Genomic DNA, 19,904 nt, shown 5'->3' with positions numbered 1-19,904 from the left:
ACACCACACTCACTGCCTCTAAGAACATGGGCAGCACCTGCTTTGGGCCTGATTTAAACCAGCAACCGAAGAATCACCACGATCTTGTACTAAACAGTCTTCCATTCTACCTGCTGAGCTACAGAATGTTGTATCCATGTTAACAAGGGATAGAGTACACGGCAAACATTGTAAAAGAAGTTACTGTAGCATGAATAAAAATATTCTCCCCCGTGAAACCCACTTGCTTATGTTCCTTTCAAAGCTTGCTGTCTAGTTCAAAAAGAAACTCTTCTAAACAGAAAAATAGGAACAACTTACAAATTGATACAAGGAACAAAATTGAGTTCTGGGAGAACTTCATGCTGTGGATAGTAGCTGCTAGGGACTCGTGCTTTTTCCACAGAAAGGTGGCTAGACCCATGTGGCCAAGGGTCTTATAGGCCACAAAATAATAATAATAGCTAGCATCTATATAGCACTTTAAGGGTTATAAAGCACTTTAAGTGTATTATTTAATTTGATCTTCACAATAACTCTTTAAGGTAGGTGCTATTATTTCCTCCAAGTTACAGATGAGGAAACTTAAGGCCAACAGCAATGAAGTATTTTGTCGGTGGTCACCTAGGCAGGATCTGAACTCAGGTTTTCCTGACGCCAAGTGCAGTGGTCTACCCACTAGACTACCAAGCTGCTGCAATGTGCTATTCCCTGGGTGCAGATCATCCTAGACACCTGTTTTAGCCTGCTGTTCTTTTAGCCCCAGGACTTGAGCACTTTTCACACCACAGGGCAGTGTTAAAAACATAGGGAGCCTTTATAGAACCATTCCAATTTATGGGCTTATACTTAAAAAAAATCTAAGCAGCACTTGTTTTCACTCCCCTTCTTGAGACTCTTCTTCCTTTATCCCTTTCCTGTCTCTGCAGAGGAGATGGCCAAATGGGAAAGCGTGATTGTAAGTGAGGGGGCACATGCGGCTGTGCCCTGACACCTCACCCTCATTCCGGTCCCTATGGCCAACCTAATCGACCACTCGCCTTCTCAGAGGCTGGCCAGGCATCAAGCCTCTGTGCTGACCCAAGTACCCTTCTTGAGAGGCTACAGCTTCTCCAGAACACAGAATGGGGAGAGCAGTAACAACACATGGAGTAATTCAAACTGGTTTGCACAGAATTCCATCTGCTTTGTGTTACTGACAACCAATTGGTTTTAAGACAATTGAGAATTCCTCACAGTCTTGTCAAGGTCCCTTTCCCTCCACGGTTACCAAGCTGCCTGACTAGCTTCTGGTGAAGGATTTTTACTAAAAGCTGCAGAGCCCAGATAAATTTTGCCCATCAGCCTTAGTCCACCACTTTTAACTCTTTCAGAATCTTCTGAAGAACCCAAACATAATTTAGCTTAGAAACAGATTCTCTTCTCCTCTCCTCCTCCTCTGTAATGTTCATTCTTTTTAATATTCACTCCATTTCAGGGGATGTTATTGGGTTGAGCCAGGGCCCAATTCCCTCACAAAGTAAGCAAACTAATCCCAACACAGTCACTTTTATCCAAGCAGGATATTTGGGGATAGATTACCCCTCTCACGTAAAACTCATCTCTCTTCAATTCACCTATTCACCTCAATGATTTTTCCCTGCTATAATAAGACTCTAGAGTAGGTGTTAACCTGGGGTCCATGAACTTGCCTCTTTAAAAAATGCTGATAACTCGATTTCAACATAATGTATTTCCTTTTGTAATCTTATGTATTTTATGTATTTAAAAATTTTATTCTGATTAAATTTCATTAGACTTCCAGAGGGGCCAATGACCCAAAAAAAGTTAAGAACCCCTACTCTAGAGGCATGAGAAAAAGCCATCAAGACAGGCCCTCCAAGTTTTATAAGATAACAGGTATTTGTGATCAATGACATATTTATTTGTAGTTCTGTCATTCTATTCCTTTGTTCCTACACCATTCTCCAAAAGAAGCTACTGCCTCCTAGGAATTTATGAGTAATATTGGTCCAAAGGTTCCAGTACATCTTTAAACACTGGACAGTACTCCCCTCTTCTGCTTTTCTACCCAAGAGAATGAGTCCAGTGTTTGTACCACCCATAAATTCATTCTAGTTGAACAAAGGCTGACAAGTATCACAAAACGGTCTCTGGCAGTCAGAAGAGCTTGGAAACTGACAGCTCTAGTCCACTTCAGTGGTTCTGTTACTTGGGTAACAGGAATCAGGCTACCTATAGAGGGGTTCCTTGATGCTGTACTTGACAAAAGGCCAGTACAATGCACTTCCCCTACTCCTATACACTGTTCTATGTGTGTCTCTTAGTCTTTTCTAAGTGGTTTCTCCCCCCACCCATTTGTGTATTCTGTCTTCTGAAGCAGAAGACGCTGATGCATTGGCAGGACCAGCATCTCTAGATTCAAAGGAACTGGAACCTAGAAACCAATAAATCAAGGAGCTAATTAATACAAAAGAAAAAAACTAGAGTTCCAAAACTAATGTGGAAAAGAAGCAGTTTCCAGCTGCTACATGTAGTCCAAAAACAATGCATAAGAACCTCCGAACCAATGGCAACTCCAGTGTTTTGAGAAATTTGCTAAATGAAAATCCATATTTATCAAACAGATAAATTAGGAGATAACTAACTACCTTACAGAAAAATTCGCTATGGGGATTCTTAAATAGCAAGTTTCTTTTGTGCATTTAAAATAACATTCAATTTACCAAATATTGCGTACAAACTTTTAGAGACACATTTACTTCATAAAACAAGATCTACCTGGAATAAGTGTTACAAGGACTTTTTCTTTTCTTTTTTTCCCAATGGAAGGTGAAGGAGGAGAGGAAAGGGAAGAGGAATAATAGTGTAAAAAAGGGAAAAGAAGGATAAAGGGTTATTGAGACATCTTTTTTTTTTTAAATGCAAAGGAGAGAACAGAAAGAAGCACAGACAAGCAGGTCAGTTTTGAAAGCCACAGGTAGAACATACTAAATACTAAAAATAAAGCAAGCTCTATATACTAGCAATCTGCAGATTCATGTACAATCCCCTTCTGCTGCTGCACTATGTATACAGAAATGCCCATTTTATTTGGTGTTCCTTAACTTCAGAATACAAATACATTTACAAAATCTACCTGCAAAAGCCAAGATCAGCCTGCAGTGAGAACATAAGGAGAAGGGCAATTAATGTGGCAAAAGAAACGCAGTCTATGTAAAACAATATTTCTCAAAAAGTCTGACATGGTACAACACAAAAAAGTCTGAGGATGTGTGGGGCAGGACACTCTCACCTCATACTTCCTATAGTTCACCAGCAAAGCCAGAAGGACAACAGCATCGTACCCATGTTCCCTGCGACTTGGAGGGTGGGAGAGAATCTGCAACAAGAATCAGAAATGCAGGGTAGTGACAGCTCCTGGCCCCTGGAAATTCAGACAAGAGACTCCCAGGGGAAGAGGCTCATCCACTCATCCACAAGAGGAAATGACCTACCTGTAAAATAGCTTCAAAGATGCTATTGATCATTACATATTCCAGGATAGTGTTTTGACTGATGTTATCTGTCACCTGGAAGCAAAAACCAGTTTTGTGAAGTCTGCACTGAGACCTGCTACTTAACATATATTTCCTGATCCTGGGATCAGGTTTGAAAATATAGAAATGTTAACTTAAAAAAAGGAATATTAACTTCCTTGTAATTCAACAATGATTTAGTAAGCACTTGCTGAGTGCAAGGTACTGTGCTAGATGGTGGGGAAGATAAAAAGTTTAGGTAAGACATAATCCCTTCTCTTGCAGTGCTCACAGTCTAGAAGCAGTGTGTGTGTGTGTGTGTGTGTGTGTGTGTGTGTGTGTGTGTGTGTGTGTGTGTGTGTACACACACACAAAGAGACAGACTGACAGACAGAAATGATTGTAAGGATCCCGGATTTGGTCCATGTGGGAACTCCCTCCAACCAGGCAGATTCCAATGTGTCCTTTACTTCACAGAGAAATCTCAGCAAGCTGCCTGACACTCAGAAAAGTTAGTAGCCTTGCCCAGGGTCACAAAGTTACCAAGGGTCTGAGACAGGATTCGAACCTAGGTCTTCCAGCACTTTATGCACCACATCAGTCTGCTCATAAACATAACTATGTAAATAATTATGATATATACAATGCATGATAAATGCAAAATAATAATAATAACAATCACTACATTTTAATAGCACTTACTATGTGCCAGGCACTATGCTAAGTACTTTACAATTATTATCTCCTTTGATCCTCACAACCATGCTGAAGATAGGTGCTATTCTCATCTCCATTTTATAGATGAGGAAACTGAGGCAAACAGAGGTGAAGTGACTTGCCCAGGGTCACACAGCTAAGACTTCCTGTCCAGTGTTCTATGTACTGCACCATTATGTTTGGGGGAAGGGAGGGTGCATCATTACCTACTGCAGTGATCAGGGAAGGCTTCAAGAAAAAGGTAACATTTGAGCTGGGCTTTAAAAGATTAGTTGACTGAAGATGGAGTATAGGGAACAGAGTGAATACAGGCATGGGAAGCAGGAAACCACAGGCAGAGCACATTCAAAAGATGGTACAAAGTAAGCTTTGGTCACAGAACAAAGTCTGTCAAGATGAATCATAGGAAATAGGGGTGAAAAGCAGAGTGGTACTAGATTGTGAAAGCCCTGAATGCCAAAAAAAAGTAATGTACTTTACCAAGTGGACAACAGAGTCACTGAAGGGTTTTGACCATAGACGTGACATGACTACATAAAGAAAATTAATCTGGCTGCAATGTAAGGATGGATTTAGAGGGGGGAGAAGAGAGACAGGATGACCTGTTAGACTTCTTTGATTCCCCAAGCAGGTGGTAATGAAGACTTGAACTACAGTGGGAGCAAATGGAATAAAAAGAGGGCAGACTGAAGAGATATTGTAAAGGTGGATTCAATAGCAGGTAGACAAAAGGAGTTGACAGCAACAGTCCAGGAGAAATTTGATAAGGGGCTGAACTAGTGAATAGGACTAAGCCAACTAATTAGATATAAGAGCTAATCAGGGGAGAAGCAAAGGTAACCCTGAGCACTTCAAGGATGGAAGACTGGTAGAATGGGAGAACGGTGATGGTGTTGAGAGAAACAGTGTCAGAAGAACAGTTTGAAGAAAAGACATTTTGTTACTCAATGTCTAGCAGCCAATATGATACATACTCCTCAGAAGCACAAATGCCAAAAGAAAGGAATTAGCAAACTGGAGGTTCAAGAAACTGAGAAGGATTCATTTCCCTCATACCCCCAACAAGAGTTTGGGCCTAACAGTTTCCTGGGATTCGTTTTTCCAAATGCTGGAAGAATTCAGCATCAAAAGGTCCAGAGGACCAGGGAGCAATGGTGGAGAGAGGGAACACATGTAGGTAAAAGTAACCAGACATGTAGGGCCACACAGAGAGAAGCAAATCCAGAAATGGGGCTAATCCAACAAAGAGAAAAACTGACAGAGAGAACAAGGGGTGCAGACACATGTACTCCTTGGTGAGGTACAAGATGGCAAAATGGTGAGGTACAGAGAGACAGATAGAGGTCAAAAGTTGGCAGAACCTAGACCCAATATAATATGTAGTCCAAAATCAGGAAACAGGCTGCAAGAATGAGCAAACAAAAGAAGAATCCCACCATAAAAAACTACTATGGTGACAAGGAAGCTCAGGATACAAACACAGAAAAAGAAGAATGACTCTAAAACATTTACAAACAAAACATCAAAAGAAAAACACAATTTGGACACAAGTTCAAATAGAATTCTTGGAAGAGAAGAAGAGTTGGGGAAAAAGTGTTAAAAATGTTTTATAAACGGAATTAGAGTGCTAGAGAAAAAAATTGGAAAATAAATTAAAACTATGCAACAAAGAGTTGGAAAAGAGATTAACAGCTTGGCCACAAGAAGTACAACTTTACGCAAACAACAAACTCATTGAAAACTGGAATGGACCAAACAGAAGATAATGACTCCAGAGTCAACAAGAAATATTAAAACAAAGTAAAAAGCCTGAAAAAATAGAAGAAAATTAAAGATATCATAACAAAAACAACTGACCTAGAAAATAGATCAAGAAGAAATAATTTAAGAATCAATGGACTATCTGAAAACCATAATCAAAAAAAGGGCCTATTGTTAAAAACTAAAAATAAATTAACTTTTTTTAAAAAACGGCCTAGACATCATATTTCAAGAAATCATGAAATAAAAACGCTTAGATCTCTTAGAACTAGCACACAAAGTAGAAACAGAAAAAATCCACCTGTCACTGCCTGAATCAAAATGAAAAGCCCCAGAAACATCACGGACAAAATCCAGATCTTCCAGGTAAAAGAAAAAAAAGCTACAAGCAGCCAAAAAGAAAAAATTAAAATACCAAGGAGCCACGGTCAAGATCACATATGATTTAGCAGACACCATTATAAAAGAGTTTGGAATATGATATTCTAGAAGTCAAAGGACATTGACTTACAACCAAGAATAATTTACCCAGAAAAATTTAGTATAATCCTACAGGATGAAAAAAAAATGAGCCTTTAAGGAAACAGAGGGCTTCCAAGCATTCCTTGGAAGAGACTAGAGAGGCATGGAAACTGTGAAGTGTAAACATGAATATCAAGGGACATAAAAAGGTGAACATGAGTGAACAATCATAAGGGACTAAACAAGGATTAATTGTTAACATTCTAATGTGGGGAAATGAGATATGTTCCCCTAAAACCATATTATCATCACAAGTCACATAACTAGACAGAGGGCCTGTCAATTATACTTTGATGATATTAAGAGAAGGGAAGAGTAATACATTAGGAAGAAGAAAAGATAGATGAAGGAAGGAAAAAAATTATCTCATAATCAGGGTATGGAAGCAAAAGTCTACACAAAGAAGGGATAGGCAAAGCAGGTATCACTTGAAACTCACTCTCATGTGAACAAGTTAAAGGAGGGAAGAATATACACACCCAGCTGGGTACAGAAATAAATTTCCTCAAGAAAGAAACAGAAAGAAAAGGTAAGAATAAGAGGAAGAACTGATTAAAGAAGAGATCAATCCTAAACAAAACAAATTATAAATAAGGATATATAAAAATATTTGTAGCAGCTATTTTTGTGATGGCAAACACTTAGTAACTGAGGGGATGGCCATCAATTGGGAAATGGTAGTACAAGTTTATTTCTTTTTGTTTTTTGTAGGCAATGTGGTTAAGTGACTTGCTCAAGATCACACAGCTAGTGTCAAGTGTCTGAGGTCGGATTTGAACTCAGGTCCTCCTGACTCCAGGGCAGGTGCTCTATCCACTGCACCACCTAGCTGCCCATGGTAGTACAAGTTATGGTATATGAATGTAATGGAATACTACCATGCTGTAAAAAATAATGAAGGGATTAGTTTCGGAAAATCCTGGGAAGACTTGTATGAACTGAAGTATAGCGAAGTGAGCAGAACCAAAAGAACAGTTTATACCAGTAGTTCTTAAACTTTTTGGTCTGTGCTGCTTAATACTCTTAAAAATTATTGAAGACCCCCCCCAAGGAGCTTTTTTTTGTTTTACTCTGTCAACATTTACCATATTAGAAATTTAAATATTTTAGTATTGTTATAAAAAGAGTTTTGACCCCAGGATCCTCTGAAAGCATTTCAGGTGCCCTAGGAGTCCCTGGATAATACTTCAAGAACTGCTGTTTTATGCAATAACAATGTTATAAATACAAATGTTATAAATACAAACAACTTTCAAAGACTTAAGAACTCTCATCAATGCAATGTCCAACCAGGATTCCACAGGACTCATAATGAAACAAACTAGCCACTTAGAACGCAGATTGAGACTTTTTTTTAATGTGGCCAATGCAGAAATTTATTTTGCTTACCTATACATGTTTGTAACTATAGTCTGTAGTTTGTAGTTTTGTTCTTCACTTTTTCTCAACGGAATGGGGGAGAAGGGGAAGTAGATTTTTTGTTGATTAAAAAAATTAATTTAAATAAATATCCATTTCTAAAAGCTAAAAAAACTCCTAAGAGATAAGAAAATATATAAAAAGGGCAATCAACAGTGTCAAAAGCTGCATAGATATCACAGAAGACAAGAACTGAGAAAAAGCTATCTGATTGAACAGTTAAGGAATTGTTGGTAACCTTGGACAAAGTAATTTCAGTTGAGTAGCAGAGTCAGAAATCAACTGCAAAGGGTAGAGGAGTGGGAGATGAATAAATGGAGGCAATGAATATAGAATAGTTTGTCAAAGGACTATGGTTATGGAAGGGACAGTAGATGATAGCTTGGGCGGATGGATCAAATGACTTTTTTTTTTCATTTTTAAAATTTATTTATTTTTAGTTTTCAACATTCACTTTTATAAGATTGAGTTCTAAATTTTCCCCCTCCTCAAGACAGCATGCAATCTGATATAAGCTATACATGTACGATCATATTAAACACATTTCCACATTAGTTATGTTGTGAAAGAAGAATCAGAACAAAAGGGAAAAACCACGAGAAAGAAAAAACAAAAAATAACAAAAAATAGAAAATAGTATGCTTCAATCTGCATTCAAACTCCACAGTTCTTTCTCTGGATGTGGACAACATTTTCCATCATGAGTCTCTTGGAATTGTCTTAGATCATTGCATTGCTGAGAAGAACTAAGTCTATCAAAGTCAGTCATCACACAATATTGCTGTTACTGTGTACAATGTTCTCCTGGTTCTGCTCACTTCACTCAGCAACAGACCACACAAATCTTTCTAGGTTTTTCTTAAATCCGCCTACTCATCATTTCTTATGGCACAATAGTATTCCATTACATTCATATACCACAATTTGTTCAGTCATTCCCCAACTGATGGGCACCCCCTCAATTTCTAATTCTTGGTCACCACAAAAAGAGCTGCTATAAATATTTTTGTACATGTGGGTCCTTTTCCCGTTTTAATGATCTCTTTGGGATACAAACTTGGTAGTGGTATTGCTGGATCAAAGGGTATGCACAGTTTTATAGTCCTTTGGACATAGTTCCAAATTGCTCTCCAGAATGGCTGGATCATTTTATAACTCCACCAACAATGCGTTAGTGTTCCAACTTCCCTAATCTTCCACAACATTTATCATTTTCCTGTTTTGTCATGTTAGCCAATCTGATAAGTGTGATGTGGTACCTCAGAGTTGTTTTAATTTGCATTTCTCTAATCAATAGTGATTTAGAGCATTTTTCATATGACTGACTAAAGATAGCTTTAATTTCTTCATCTGAGAACTGCCTATTCATATCCTTTGACCATTTATCAATTGGGGAATAACCTGTATTCTTAAAAATTTGACTCAGTTCTCTATATATTTTAGAAATGAGGCCTTTATCCAAGACACTGGCTGTAAAATTGTTCCCCAGCTTTTTGCTTCCCTTCTAATCTTGGCTACATTTTTGCTTTGTTTGTGCAAAAACATTTCAATTTAATGTAATCAAAATCATCCATTTTACATTTCATAATGTTCTCTATCTCTTATTTGGCCATAAATTCTTCCCTTCTCCATAGATCTGACAGGTAAACTATTTCTTGCTCTCCTAGTTTGCTTACAGTAGCAGGCTTTATATCTAAATTATGTACTCATTCTGACTTTATCTTGGTAAAGGGTATAAGACGTTGATCTATGCCTAGTTTCTGCCATACTATTTTCCAGTTTTCCAGCAGTTTTTATTAAATAGTGAGTTCTTATCTCAGAAGGTGGCATCTTTGGGTTTATCAAACAGTAGATTACAACAATGGGAGCTAAAATGAGCAAAAATGGTATGCCAGAAGGAACTTTTTTAGAAAGACCCCTTGAGAGGCAGCTAGGTGGTGCAGTGGATAGAACTCCGGCTATGGAGTCAGAAGAATCTAAGTTCAAACCCAGCCTCAGACACTTGACACTAATTAGCTGTGTGACCCTCGGCAAGTCACTCAACCCCAATTGCCTCACACACACACAAACAAAAAGAATAATCCGAGTCTTTTCCTCAACACTCAAGGAAGTCAATCCCCTACAGTGACATAAAGTGACACACGGTGACATCATATACCACCCAGTCTGAAAAATACCACTTTCCAAAGATCCAATTCCAGGATGTCTTTATCCCAGAACCCCATTTCTGCACACCCAGTTCTAATGGTAGTCCCAATCTAATGCAGTTTTCTCTCATCCTTCTTTATTTTATTCTCAGTTTTTAAGGATATTTACCTCTAACGGGAGTATGGATTACTATTTAACAGATGAACAAGCAAGGTGTGCTACTTACAGTCACCAAACAAAGAAGAAGTTTCAGACATAAACTCTTCAGACTTTCAGAACCTTCTGCACAAAGCAAGGAATCCAAACTCTCCATCAAATTCTGGGAAAGAGATTCATATGTACTTAATCAGAGCAAACCACCAAATGCCCCATAGCTCCCTTACCAAGCTTCTGCTCATGCTGCAAATGGTAACAACTCACAACATTCAATTAGACAATTAAATGAATGCCCCACCCCCAGACCCTGTCACATGAGGAGGAAGGAAAAGACAGTGTTAAGAGATACCTCTGAGTAAAGCTCATTTGAAAGATAACTTTAGAACAGCTGTGCAGAGAAATTAATTCAATAGCCTACCAAGTGAATTTATTCACAGCAGATCCTTCCCATAGGCATAGGCTTAACTCTCCATATTACAGAGTGAAATAGGTAAGAATGGCAACATTTTTTTTTATTAAGACCTATCATAAACTCTTCCCAATTGCATGTACTGACCAATTCAGGATGCTTTCATTCACACCCACAGGTCTGCATAGAGCCTGGTATGCTGGCACACCCTGGGCACAAGCAATACTGATGGTTTTTCCCCTTTGTTCACACCAGGTACTTCCCTTCTGTCCCCATCCCAATAGAATTCATCCTTTGCTGGCCCCCTACAGAGAAACTCGAACTATTGAAAGAAAGACTCCTTCAACCACAAGTATAGGAATAGAGGAAGAAGCAAAATGCTCAAAAATGCACATTACTAAGTGACAATGGAGAAGAACATAATCAAAGAGAAGTTAATGAATTCAGATGAAGTAGAAGAGAGGCAGCAAAGTAAAAGACTAAGAGCATTTGATAAGAGCTAGGAAACCAGGTTCAAGTCATGGCTCCACCATTTCCTAGCTATCAGAACTTGAACAAGTTACTTAACCACTCAGAGTCTCAATTTCTTCATACATGAAATGGAGACAATAATGCTTACATTATCCACTTCAAAACTTTTGTGAGGAAAATACTTTAAAAACTGTGATTTTGAAATTTCAAAATGCTTTAAGCACTGTATAAATGAAAACTGTTGTTATCAAGTATCTGAAATCTCAACATAACTGTATGACTTGGAAAAAGACTCATGTTAAAATATGATTCCAAGGACTTGGATTATTTGTACATGTACATACGTTACGCTTCATGTAAATGAAATGTTTCTTTTACCTGACTACATTAAGTATTCTAATTTTTGTCATAAAGAATAGGAATAAAGTTTTTCTGACAACAAGTTATGGGAAATTATATCTTTAAAAGTTGATATGATGATCAATAATCATTTAATTTGTAAATGAAGTGTGAAAACTATTTGTGAGAAATGCAGTAGAATGTGAATTTTATGAAGAAAGTTTCACATTGTTTAATGTTTGGAACTAAAGATACAACTGAATACAAACTAGGAATATTTTATTTCATCCCATAAGATCCCATAACTGAAAGACACAGCAATATGAAGTGGTATAATAATTACATGATTTAATAGGTCAAAAATTAAAGCAGCAATGTCTCAATTACACATGTAACTGAGGGAAGTACTATTCTCAGCTAAATTCTGGATTTTAAAATGTCCTCTGTTCAAATAAATCACTACTTTCTTTGTTGGAAAGCAAACAAAAATTTCCAAATCATCCATAGTTGGTTCCATCTATAAATCTTTTAACCCATTTGTCTAAAGATGGTCTCCATCAAGTGCAGCTATTTAGTGAGCAGTAGCAGTAGCCTACAAGCACATCTGTAATAACAGTCTTACCTTCATGCAGAGCTCTGCCTTGTCAAAGCCCATCAGCATGTTGATAATGTCAAACCCAGAAGTGGACTTATTCTTCTGATGGACCCCTCGGATAAGCGCGCACAGAGTCTATACAGACAACAGAAGGAATTGTTTCCAAATAAGACAGTCTTGTCACTGAGGTATGTCTAACACTCTCAGAGGTTACCAGTCTTAAATATTTGAATTTATACCTTTTAGTTCCACTTTCACTTTCCATGCTCAAAAATTCATGCCCCATATATTCAACAAATATTTAGCACCTACTCCATGTAAAGCATTCTGCTAGGCACTGGGAAAAGCCTCAAAATTTAAATAAAAGGCAATCCCTGTCTTCATTTAGCTTATAGGCCAGAGGGAGGATAAGAAATACACACAGTGAACTACAGTTACATGAAAAATGAATTAGAGAGTTGCAAAACAAAGTCCTATGTGAGGTCTAAGGGGGAAGGCTGTTACTAAACAAAAAGATCAGGAAAGGCCTCATGGAGGAGAAAACTGATAAAGTCACTGAGATGGGAAAGCACTGAGCATTTATGGAAAAGCTCGGAAGGCTGGCAGCCCAGAGTGGCCCAATCTGACTAAATTTTAGAGTGAATAAAAGGGAATAGTAAAAAATAAGGCTTGACAGGTAGCCCAGAACCAGAGAATAGAAAGCCTTGAAAAGACAGAGAAAGGCATTTGAACTTTACCTTGGAAAGCAATGTGAAGGCATTAATGATTTTGAGGAAAGGAATGACATGAACAAATCTGTCCATAAGAAAAATCATCCTAGCAATGGTACAAAAGATAGAGTAAAGAGAAAAGTGAGTGGAGGCAAATAGGCCTGCTTACAGCTCTTACAACAGTCCAGGTCCTACATGTAATTACAGCATGAGCCTAAGCTTGAAAAACATTCACGCTCAAAAAGAATAATAGCAATAGAAGCAGCAGTAACTAAGATTTTTAATAAATTCTCTTTTTCACACAGTAGTCAGTAACTATAGTAATCTACTATTTGATAAACCCAAAGACCCCAGCTTCTGGGATAAGAACTCACTATTTGACAAAAACTGCTGGGAAAACTGGAAAAGAGTATGGCAGAAACTAGGCATAGACCAAAATCTCACACTATATACCAAAATAAAGTCAAAATGGATTCATGATTTAGATATAAAGGCTGATATTATAAGCAAACTGGGAGAGCAAGGAATAGTTTACCTGTCAGATTTATGGAGAACAGAAGAATTTATGACCAAATAGGAGATACAGAACATTAAGAAATGCAAAATGGATAATTTTGATTATATTAAATTGAAAACTTTTTGCACAAACAAAGTGAATGCAACCAAGATTAGGAGGGAAATAGAAAACGGGGAAAGAATTTTTACAACCAGTCTCTCTGATAAGGGCCTCACTTCTGAAATATATAGAAAACTGAGCCAAATTTATAAGAATACAAATCATTCCCCAATTGATAAATGGTCAAAGGATATGAACAGGCAGTTCTCAGATGAAGAAATTAAAGCCATCTATAGTCATATGAAAAAATGTTCCAGGGGCAGCTAGGTGGTACAGTAGATAGCTGGATTCAGGATGACCTGAGTTCAAATCTGGCCTCAGACACATAACACTTACTAGCTGTGTGACCCTGGGCAAGTCACTTAACCCCACTGCCTAACCAAAAAAAAGTGTTCTACAACACTATTGATTAGAGAAATGCAAATTAAAACAACTCTGAGGTACCACATCATACCTATCAGATTGGCCCACATGACAAAACAGGAAAATGATAAATGTTGGAGATGTGGGAAAATTGAAACACTAATGCATTGTTGGTGGAGTTGTGAAATGATCCAACCATTTTGGAGAGCAATTTGGAACTATGCCCAAAGGGCTATAAAAATGTGCCTACCCTTTGACCCAGCAATAGCACTTCTACGGCTCTATCCCAAAGAGATCATAAAAATAGGAAAAGGACCCACATGTACCGAAATATTTATAGCAGCTCTTTTTGTGGTGACCAAGAATTAGAAATTGAGAGGGTGCCCATCAATTGGGGAATGGCTGAACAAGATGAAGTATATGAATGTAATGGAATACTATTGTGCCATAAGAAATGATGAGTAGGCGGATTTAAGAAAAACTTGGAAAGACTTGTATGGACTGATGCTGAGTGAAGTGAGCAGAACCAGGAGAACGTTGTACACGTAACAGCCATAGTGTGCGGTGACTATCAATAGACTCAGCCCTTCTCAGCAATGCAAGGATCTAAGACATCTCTAAAAGTTTCATGACGGAAAATGCTATCCATATCCAAAGAAAAAACTATGGAGTCTGAATGTAGATTGAAGCATACTATTTGCTATTTTTTTCCTTCTGTTTTGTTTTGTTTCCTCTTTCTGGTGGTTCTGCCTATTGGTTCCAGTTCTTCCTTACAACATCACTAATGTGAAAATATGTTTAATAGGAATGTATATGTATAGCCTATATCAGATTGTGTGCCATCCTGGATGGGGTGGAATTTAAAACCCAAAAGCTTATGGAAGTGATTGTTGATAAATCAAAATAAATTAATTTTTTAAAATATATGTAGAAAATTTTTAAAAAGTCATTTTTCTATAAAAGCAAATAGTACTGGGGCAAGCTCAATGACTTTACTTGTGCTGAAGTGAGAACTTTATCACACATCCCAACAAAGTGAGCAACTGCAATTACAGGAAGTGCAACGTCACCCAAAGTAACCCAATAAAATTCTTTGTTCTCTTATTGACTATTCCTTCTCTGGCCTTCTTGACTGCTGCCACCTTGAAACAGGATCTCCCCTCAGGGTCACGGTCAAAGGAGCAACAAAATAATTACTGATAACCAGAGAAAATTCTCTAAAATGTGTCTGCTTTTATTACTCACTCACTCAGAATGGGCAATGAACCACTCTCTGGGCCTCAGTTTACCCCTCTTAATTCCTTAAGCAGACCTGAGGATTCTGTCAGAGGCTCTGCCTTAAAACTTGAGATCCAATTGTAGAGATTAAAAAGATACTACTGTTAGGATTAACTTGTCTTAACTAGGAAGATTTCTAGATAAATATGGCATATCCATGACCATTTTTTTAAAATACCCCAAGCCCACAAGTGAGTCTAGACTGAATAAAATCCCCCACATTGGTAACACTTCCCCTTATTACTAAACAAGAATCCTTTTTCCCTCGGCATTATACCTGTAATGCATTGACAACTCGAATTGGGTGCTCCTCTCCCAAAGCCTGGATACAGTGTTGGAACAAACAGTTAATGTTATCTTTGATCTTCATGAGTTCTTCTCCATCCAGAGATTCCAACTTGCCCTCGAGGTAGTCCAGATTCACCTGCCAACAAGACAGCAAAGATCTGAATGTATTTCCTGTGCAAAGCTGAGACGGCCATCTTGGCTACAAGGGAAATTAGCAAAGGCATAGCCCAGCCTTACCTTCATGAGGAAAAGCTCCTCCCAGAATCGAGGGCTGCATTTACTAGGGTCCTCTGTCTGAAACAAACAAAGATAGGGTTCAGCCTCCCCAAACACACACCTTTGATTAACAGTATAGTTGCATAGGGAATCATCCAAAGTTAATATCAACTTGAGACTGGCTTTTAACTTTTAACTACTTTTAACATTTTTGGTCATTCTAAAATATTTTAATAGAGTATAGGAAAGTTCTTTCTCAAATTGAACTGTGTGCAAGAATATGTCTTCCCTACAGACAGTTCAAAAATAACTGAAAAGGTTTTCCTCAGACTTTTTCCTCCAATCCCTCTCTCAGAAAATTTGTGGACAGGTAAGTATTAGCCCCATTGTACAGAAGAGAAGAATGATATCCAGAAGTTAAGTGACTTGCCCCAAGTCACAGAGTTAGAAAGTAGTAAAGCAAGAACTAGAAGCCAGTTGTACTACTTCAAAATTCAAAGCTTTTCCCACTACACTTGGGCCCTGTTCCATTTGTGCTCTGCTTCTGCTTAACCTTAGTATGCTATTTATTTATTAAATTTCTATCAATATTGACTGTTGGCTTTCAAAAATTAGGATGTTTGAAAACTACTGCTAAAAAATTTGAAATTCTGATCAAAGGTCCAGAAAACCAAAAACTTCTGGGGAAATGTGTGAATTAGAAGAAAGGATATATCATTTCCTGGTGAGGATGACTTTAATGACCCAAGAAAGTCCACTGGCCATTGGACTTACATTACCTTACCTTAACAGACCCTTTTAATGGCCTAAAATAGTAATAGGGCCATCTTTTCCAAAACCAATAAAGACTGGCAAATGGGTTGCAAGCTCTCTCATTAAGGCTTTATATGAACTCTTGTGTCAAATGACCAGACATGCTGTGACTCTTCCTCCTTTCTGGGTGATTCCTTTTGATTCCTATCCCCTGCATTGGCCATCTTGAGACCCCATGTAACTGCCTTCTTCTCTCAGAAGACTTATTTTGCATTAAACCAGTTACGTACACCTCACAACTCAAAAATGGCCTTCAAGGTTGTCTAGTACCTGTTTATTCTGTCTTCATGTCTACTTATATTTTGAATAATTGACAGAGCAATTTAACTTTGGTATCCTTTTAATATGCACTCCCCTTTTCATCTCTTAGAATGCCTATATCCTTTTAAACCTCAGCTCTAGGGCTCACTGCTACATGAAGTATTTCTTGATACCTCTCTGGATTACTTTTTATTTACTTTGCACATACTTTGTATTTAATTATGTGGGTAGGTATTATTTCTCCCAGTAGAATGTAAACTCCTTAAAGGCAATGATTGTTTCATTTTTGTCTTTGTATCCTAAGCACGTGGTTCCAAAGGCATAGGACACATTTAAGAAATGCTTAATTGACTTAACTTGATGACTTATGGTCTTTATTATTGTCAATGATCACATCCTAAATTTTGTAGGGTTTATAGCCTTTTCATGCTCTGTTTTCCAAATCTATGTCTCCTTCTCAAGAAACAAAGAGCCCCTAGGGGCAGCTAGGCAGAGAAGTGGATACAGCACTGGCCCTGAAGTCAGGAGGACCTGAGTTCAAATCCGACCTCACACCAAACACTTGACACTAGCTGTGTGACCCTGGGCACATCATTTAATCCCAATTGCCTAAAAAAACAAAACAAGAGCCCCTCCTTTTCTCAGGCCACTTAATTACTCCAATCTCATCTTATAATGTATATTTTAAGATGTCAGGAAGGAGGGCAGCTAGGTGGCACAGTGGAGAGGGCACTGGCCCTGAAGTCAGGAGGACCTGAGTTCAAATCTGGCCTCAGACTTGACACTTACTAGCTGTGTGACCTTGGACAAGTTGCTTAACTCCAATTGCAAAAAAAAAAAAAAGATTTGGGGCAGCTAGGTGGCACAGTGAATAGAGCAACGGCCCTAAAGTCAGGAGGACCTGAGTTCAATTCCGGCCTCAGACCAAACACTTGACACTTACTAGCTGTGTGAGCTTGGGCAAGTCACTTAACCCCAAATGCCTTAAAAAAAAAAATGTCAGGATGGGATACTCGGGCTATTAACCCTAAGCTGTGAAGCACTGTAACAGCTCTAGACATCAAAGAAATCTCTGATCTATTTTCTAATAATACATCAGTTACTTTATATAATTGGGAAATATTCTAGATAAACACTTTCCCTCAATACCTGAAGGCTGACCCTTTAAACTATTAGCCCTAATACTTTCTTTTCCTGTTTGTTTCAACCCTTTCTGATGAAAATCTTTCTAAAATGTACTACTCTCCCACTTTAGTGTAAACAGAACATACTATACACAACTTTTTCTTAATAACTCATGAGCAATATTCATTGATGTTTGTGCTACACTATAGTTACCATGGATTTAGGACACTGGGCTAAAACTACTGACTTCCACTCCCCAAGAACACAACCCTGCAACTTAATGTTTCTTTTAAGATAAATTCCTATTATCGGTTTGGTTTCTTAGCATTTTACTTTTTGCAAAAAAGGTTAGTACAGAATGCTTAGGGTCAATTATTGAATTTATTTTTATTTATTATTTATTTATCATGAGCTTACTACTGTGCTGGGTATTGGCAATACAAAGAATAAAAACATAATCCTTGCTCTCAATGAACCTCTAATCCTTGACCTCCTGGGTGTTACGTAACTTAGCAGTGTACAATGGCAGCCTTTTCCTAAATCATCCTAGTACCCTGAAAATAAAGCCATCATCTTTACTACATCAGTATTCTTTGACTATTATTCGATTTTTTTTTAATTTTCAAATTAGTAACCACTTTAATTTATGTCCTCTGCCAGCTTCCCTGCAAAATTACCTGTGGTAATAATAGGCTCTGAAAAGGTCATGAATGAAACTTCTGAAGTTAGGAGGGAATTTAGGATATGTCTCCCTAATGCAGTTCAGGTAAATGAGGCTCTCCAAGCAAAATCCAGGAAAGAGGATTCCTTAGTCTTCCATATTCTTTTCTTTATTTGTTCACCCCTCCCACTATTTCACAATGTTTCCTCTCACTAATAGGAGAGAACTTAAACAAAAGGTTTAACTGCCAGGATGAACATCCTCTTTCACAGGACCATGGAAGGAGAAGGGTAAAGGGGGAATTACTACTCGCTCTTGGGCAGGGAACAAAGGGGTCAAACCCATTTTTGAACACAGAGCTCTAGGCCTCACCATGAAGATTTCATCATACATCAGCACAACCTTCTCCTTCAGTGGTTTTTTGGAGGCTGAGGACTTGCGAAGCAACCCCCCCCTTTTCTCCACTTGGGCCATGGTTCCAGAGCCTGTAAAGGGAAAGTCAAGGTCAGTGATTGAATGCTAGCCTAGACATGCTCCTGTCCACAGCCAGACAACCTACTGGGATATTCTTAACAGGGAGGAAATTTTTCAGAGAGAGGCAATTAAATGATAAATAACCATGCTACAAACTTTGGCATATGTCCAACTCAAATCTAATTTAGGGGAATGCTCCCCAGCATGGGTAATGGAGGACATTTAAATCAATACTTGGCCTGGGACACACCACATTTTACATATCAGATGCTGAAGCTGAGAGTAGGTCTTAAACCAAGCAGAAGAGTGTAACTATCATCATTTCTAATGGACCAGGCTATGCTTTTGAGGTGAGAGGAAGAATGTAGAAAGCATAATGCCCACAAACCAAAACTGAAGTTAAGTTTCAAGTATTGATTGGGGTCTGAACCATTAAGGCAGGAAGTGTGCTATGAACTGATGTGCTACATTGATTTCCCCAAATGAAGTAGGTCCATCTCACTGCAAAGTGCTTGACCTTCACTACCTCATAAATCACAGTGCATTTTTATCCTCAGAAATTCCTTTGCGAAGGGATCCTAAGCAGAAGATAGAAGTTAAAAATCCAGAAATAAAATGTTATTTTAAAGTAACAACCAAATTTGTTGACTAGCACTACTTCAAGACTTAAGAAGATATACACACACGTATATTTTATATATCTGTGTATATATGAACATATATCTGTGTATATATATGCATGTATATGTGTGTTTTCATATTCCTGCATGCATTCGCATATGCAAGTATGGGCATGTACATCAATCTATACAACATGCAATTGCTGTATACCAGACTTCAGATGTTTTCTGAATATGTACAAAATAATTTTTCCCCTACCTTCCTAACCTTGAGGTGCATATCAAAGAAGTTTTTCTTCAAGTAAGATCTCGAAATTCCTAGCACTTCTTGGTGGGGTTACACAGACCCCTAACTTCACACACTGTGTCTCAGAGTAACAATTCCCTAGTTGTCTCTCACCCTTCTGGACATTCTGGTTTATACATAAAACCCCAGACTCCTCCC

General features: G+C 38.0%; 1 protein-coding gene across 3 annotated transcripts in view; it reads right to left on the bottom strand.

Annotated features, from left to right (window-relative positions):
• Positions 1–19,904, bottom strand: part of ARMH3 (armadillo-like helical domain containing 3) — a 211,591-nt gene that overhangs the window by 173,553 nt on the left and 18,134 nt on the right. For all 3 annotated transcript variants that reach the window (XM_027852015.1, XM_027852011.1, XM_027852014.1), the window contains exons 2-8: positions 18,738–18,850; positions 15,527–15,583; positions 15,279–15,425; positions 12,062–12,169; positions 10,291–10,383; positions 3,477–3,551; positions 3,275–3,361 (exon numbers count right to left, since the gene is read on the bottom strand). In XM_027852015.1, the coding sequence (XP_027707816.1) occupies positions 3,275–3,361; positions 3,477–3,551; positions 10,291–10,383; positions 12,062–12,169; positions 15,279–15,425; positions 15,527–15,583; positions 18,738–18,839 (669 nt within the window). In that variant the 5' untranslated portion in view covers positions 18,840–18,850. The remainder of the gene's footprint in view (positions 1–3,274; positions 3,362–3,476; positions 3,552–10,290; positions 10,384–12,061; positions 12,170–15,278; positions 15,426–15,526; positions 15,584–18,737; positions 18,851–19,904) is intronic.

Source organism: Vombatus ursinus, unplaced genomic scaffold (genome assembly GCF_900497805.2).
Source record: "Vombatus ursinus unplaced genomic scaffold, bare-nosed wombat genome assembly UNPS02009205.1, whole genome shotgun sequence".
In the NCBI taxonomy this organism is placed as follows: domain Eukaryota; kingdom Metazoa; phylum Chordata; class Mammalia; order Diprotodontia; family Vombatidae; genus Vombatus; species Vombatus ursinus.
The sequence above is the reverse complement of the archived record's forward strand: the minus strand, read 5'-3'. Positions and strand labels throughout refer to the sequence as shown.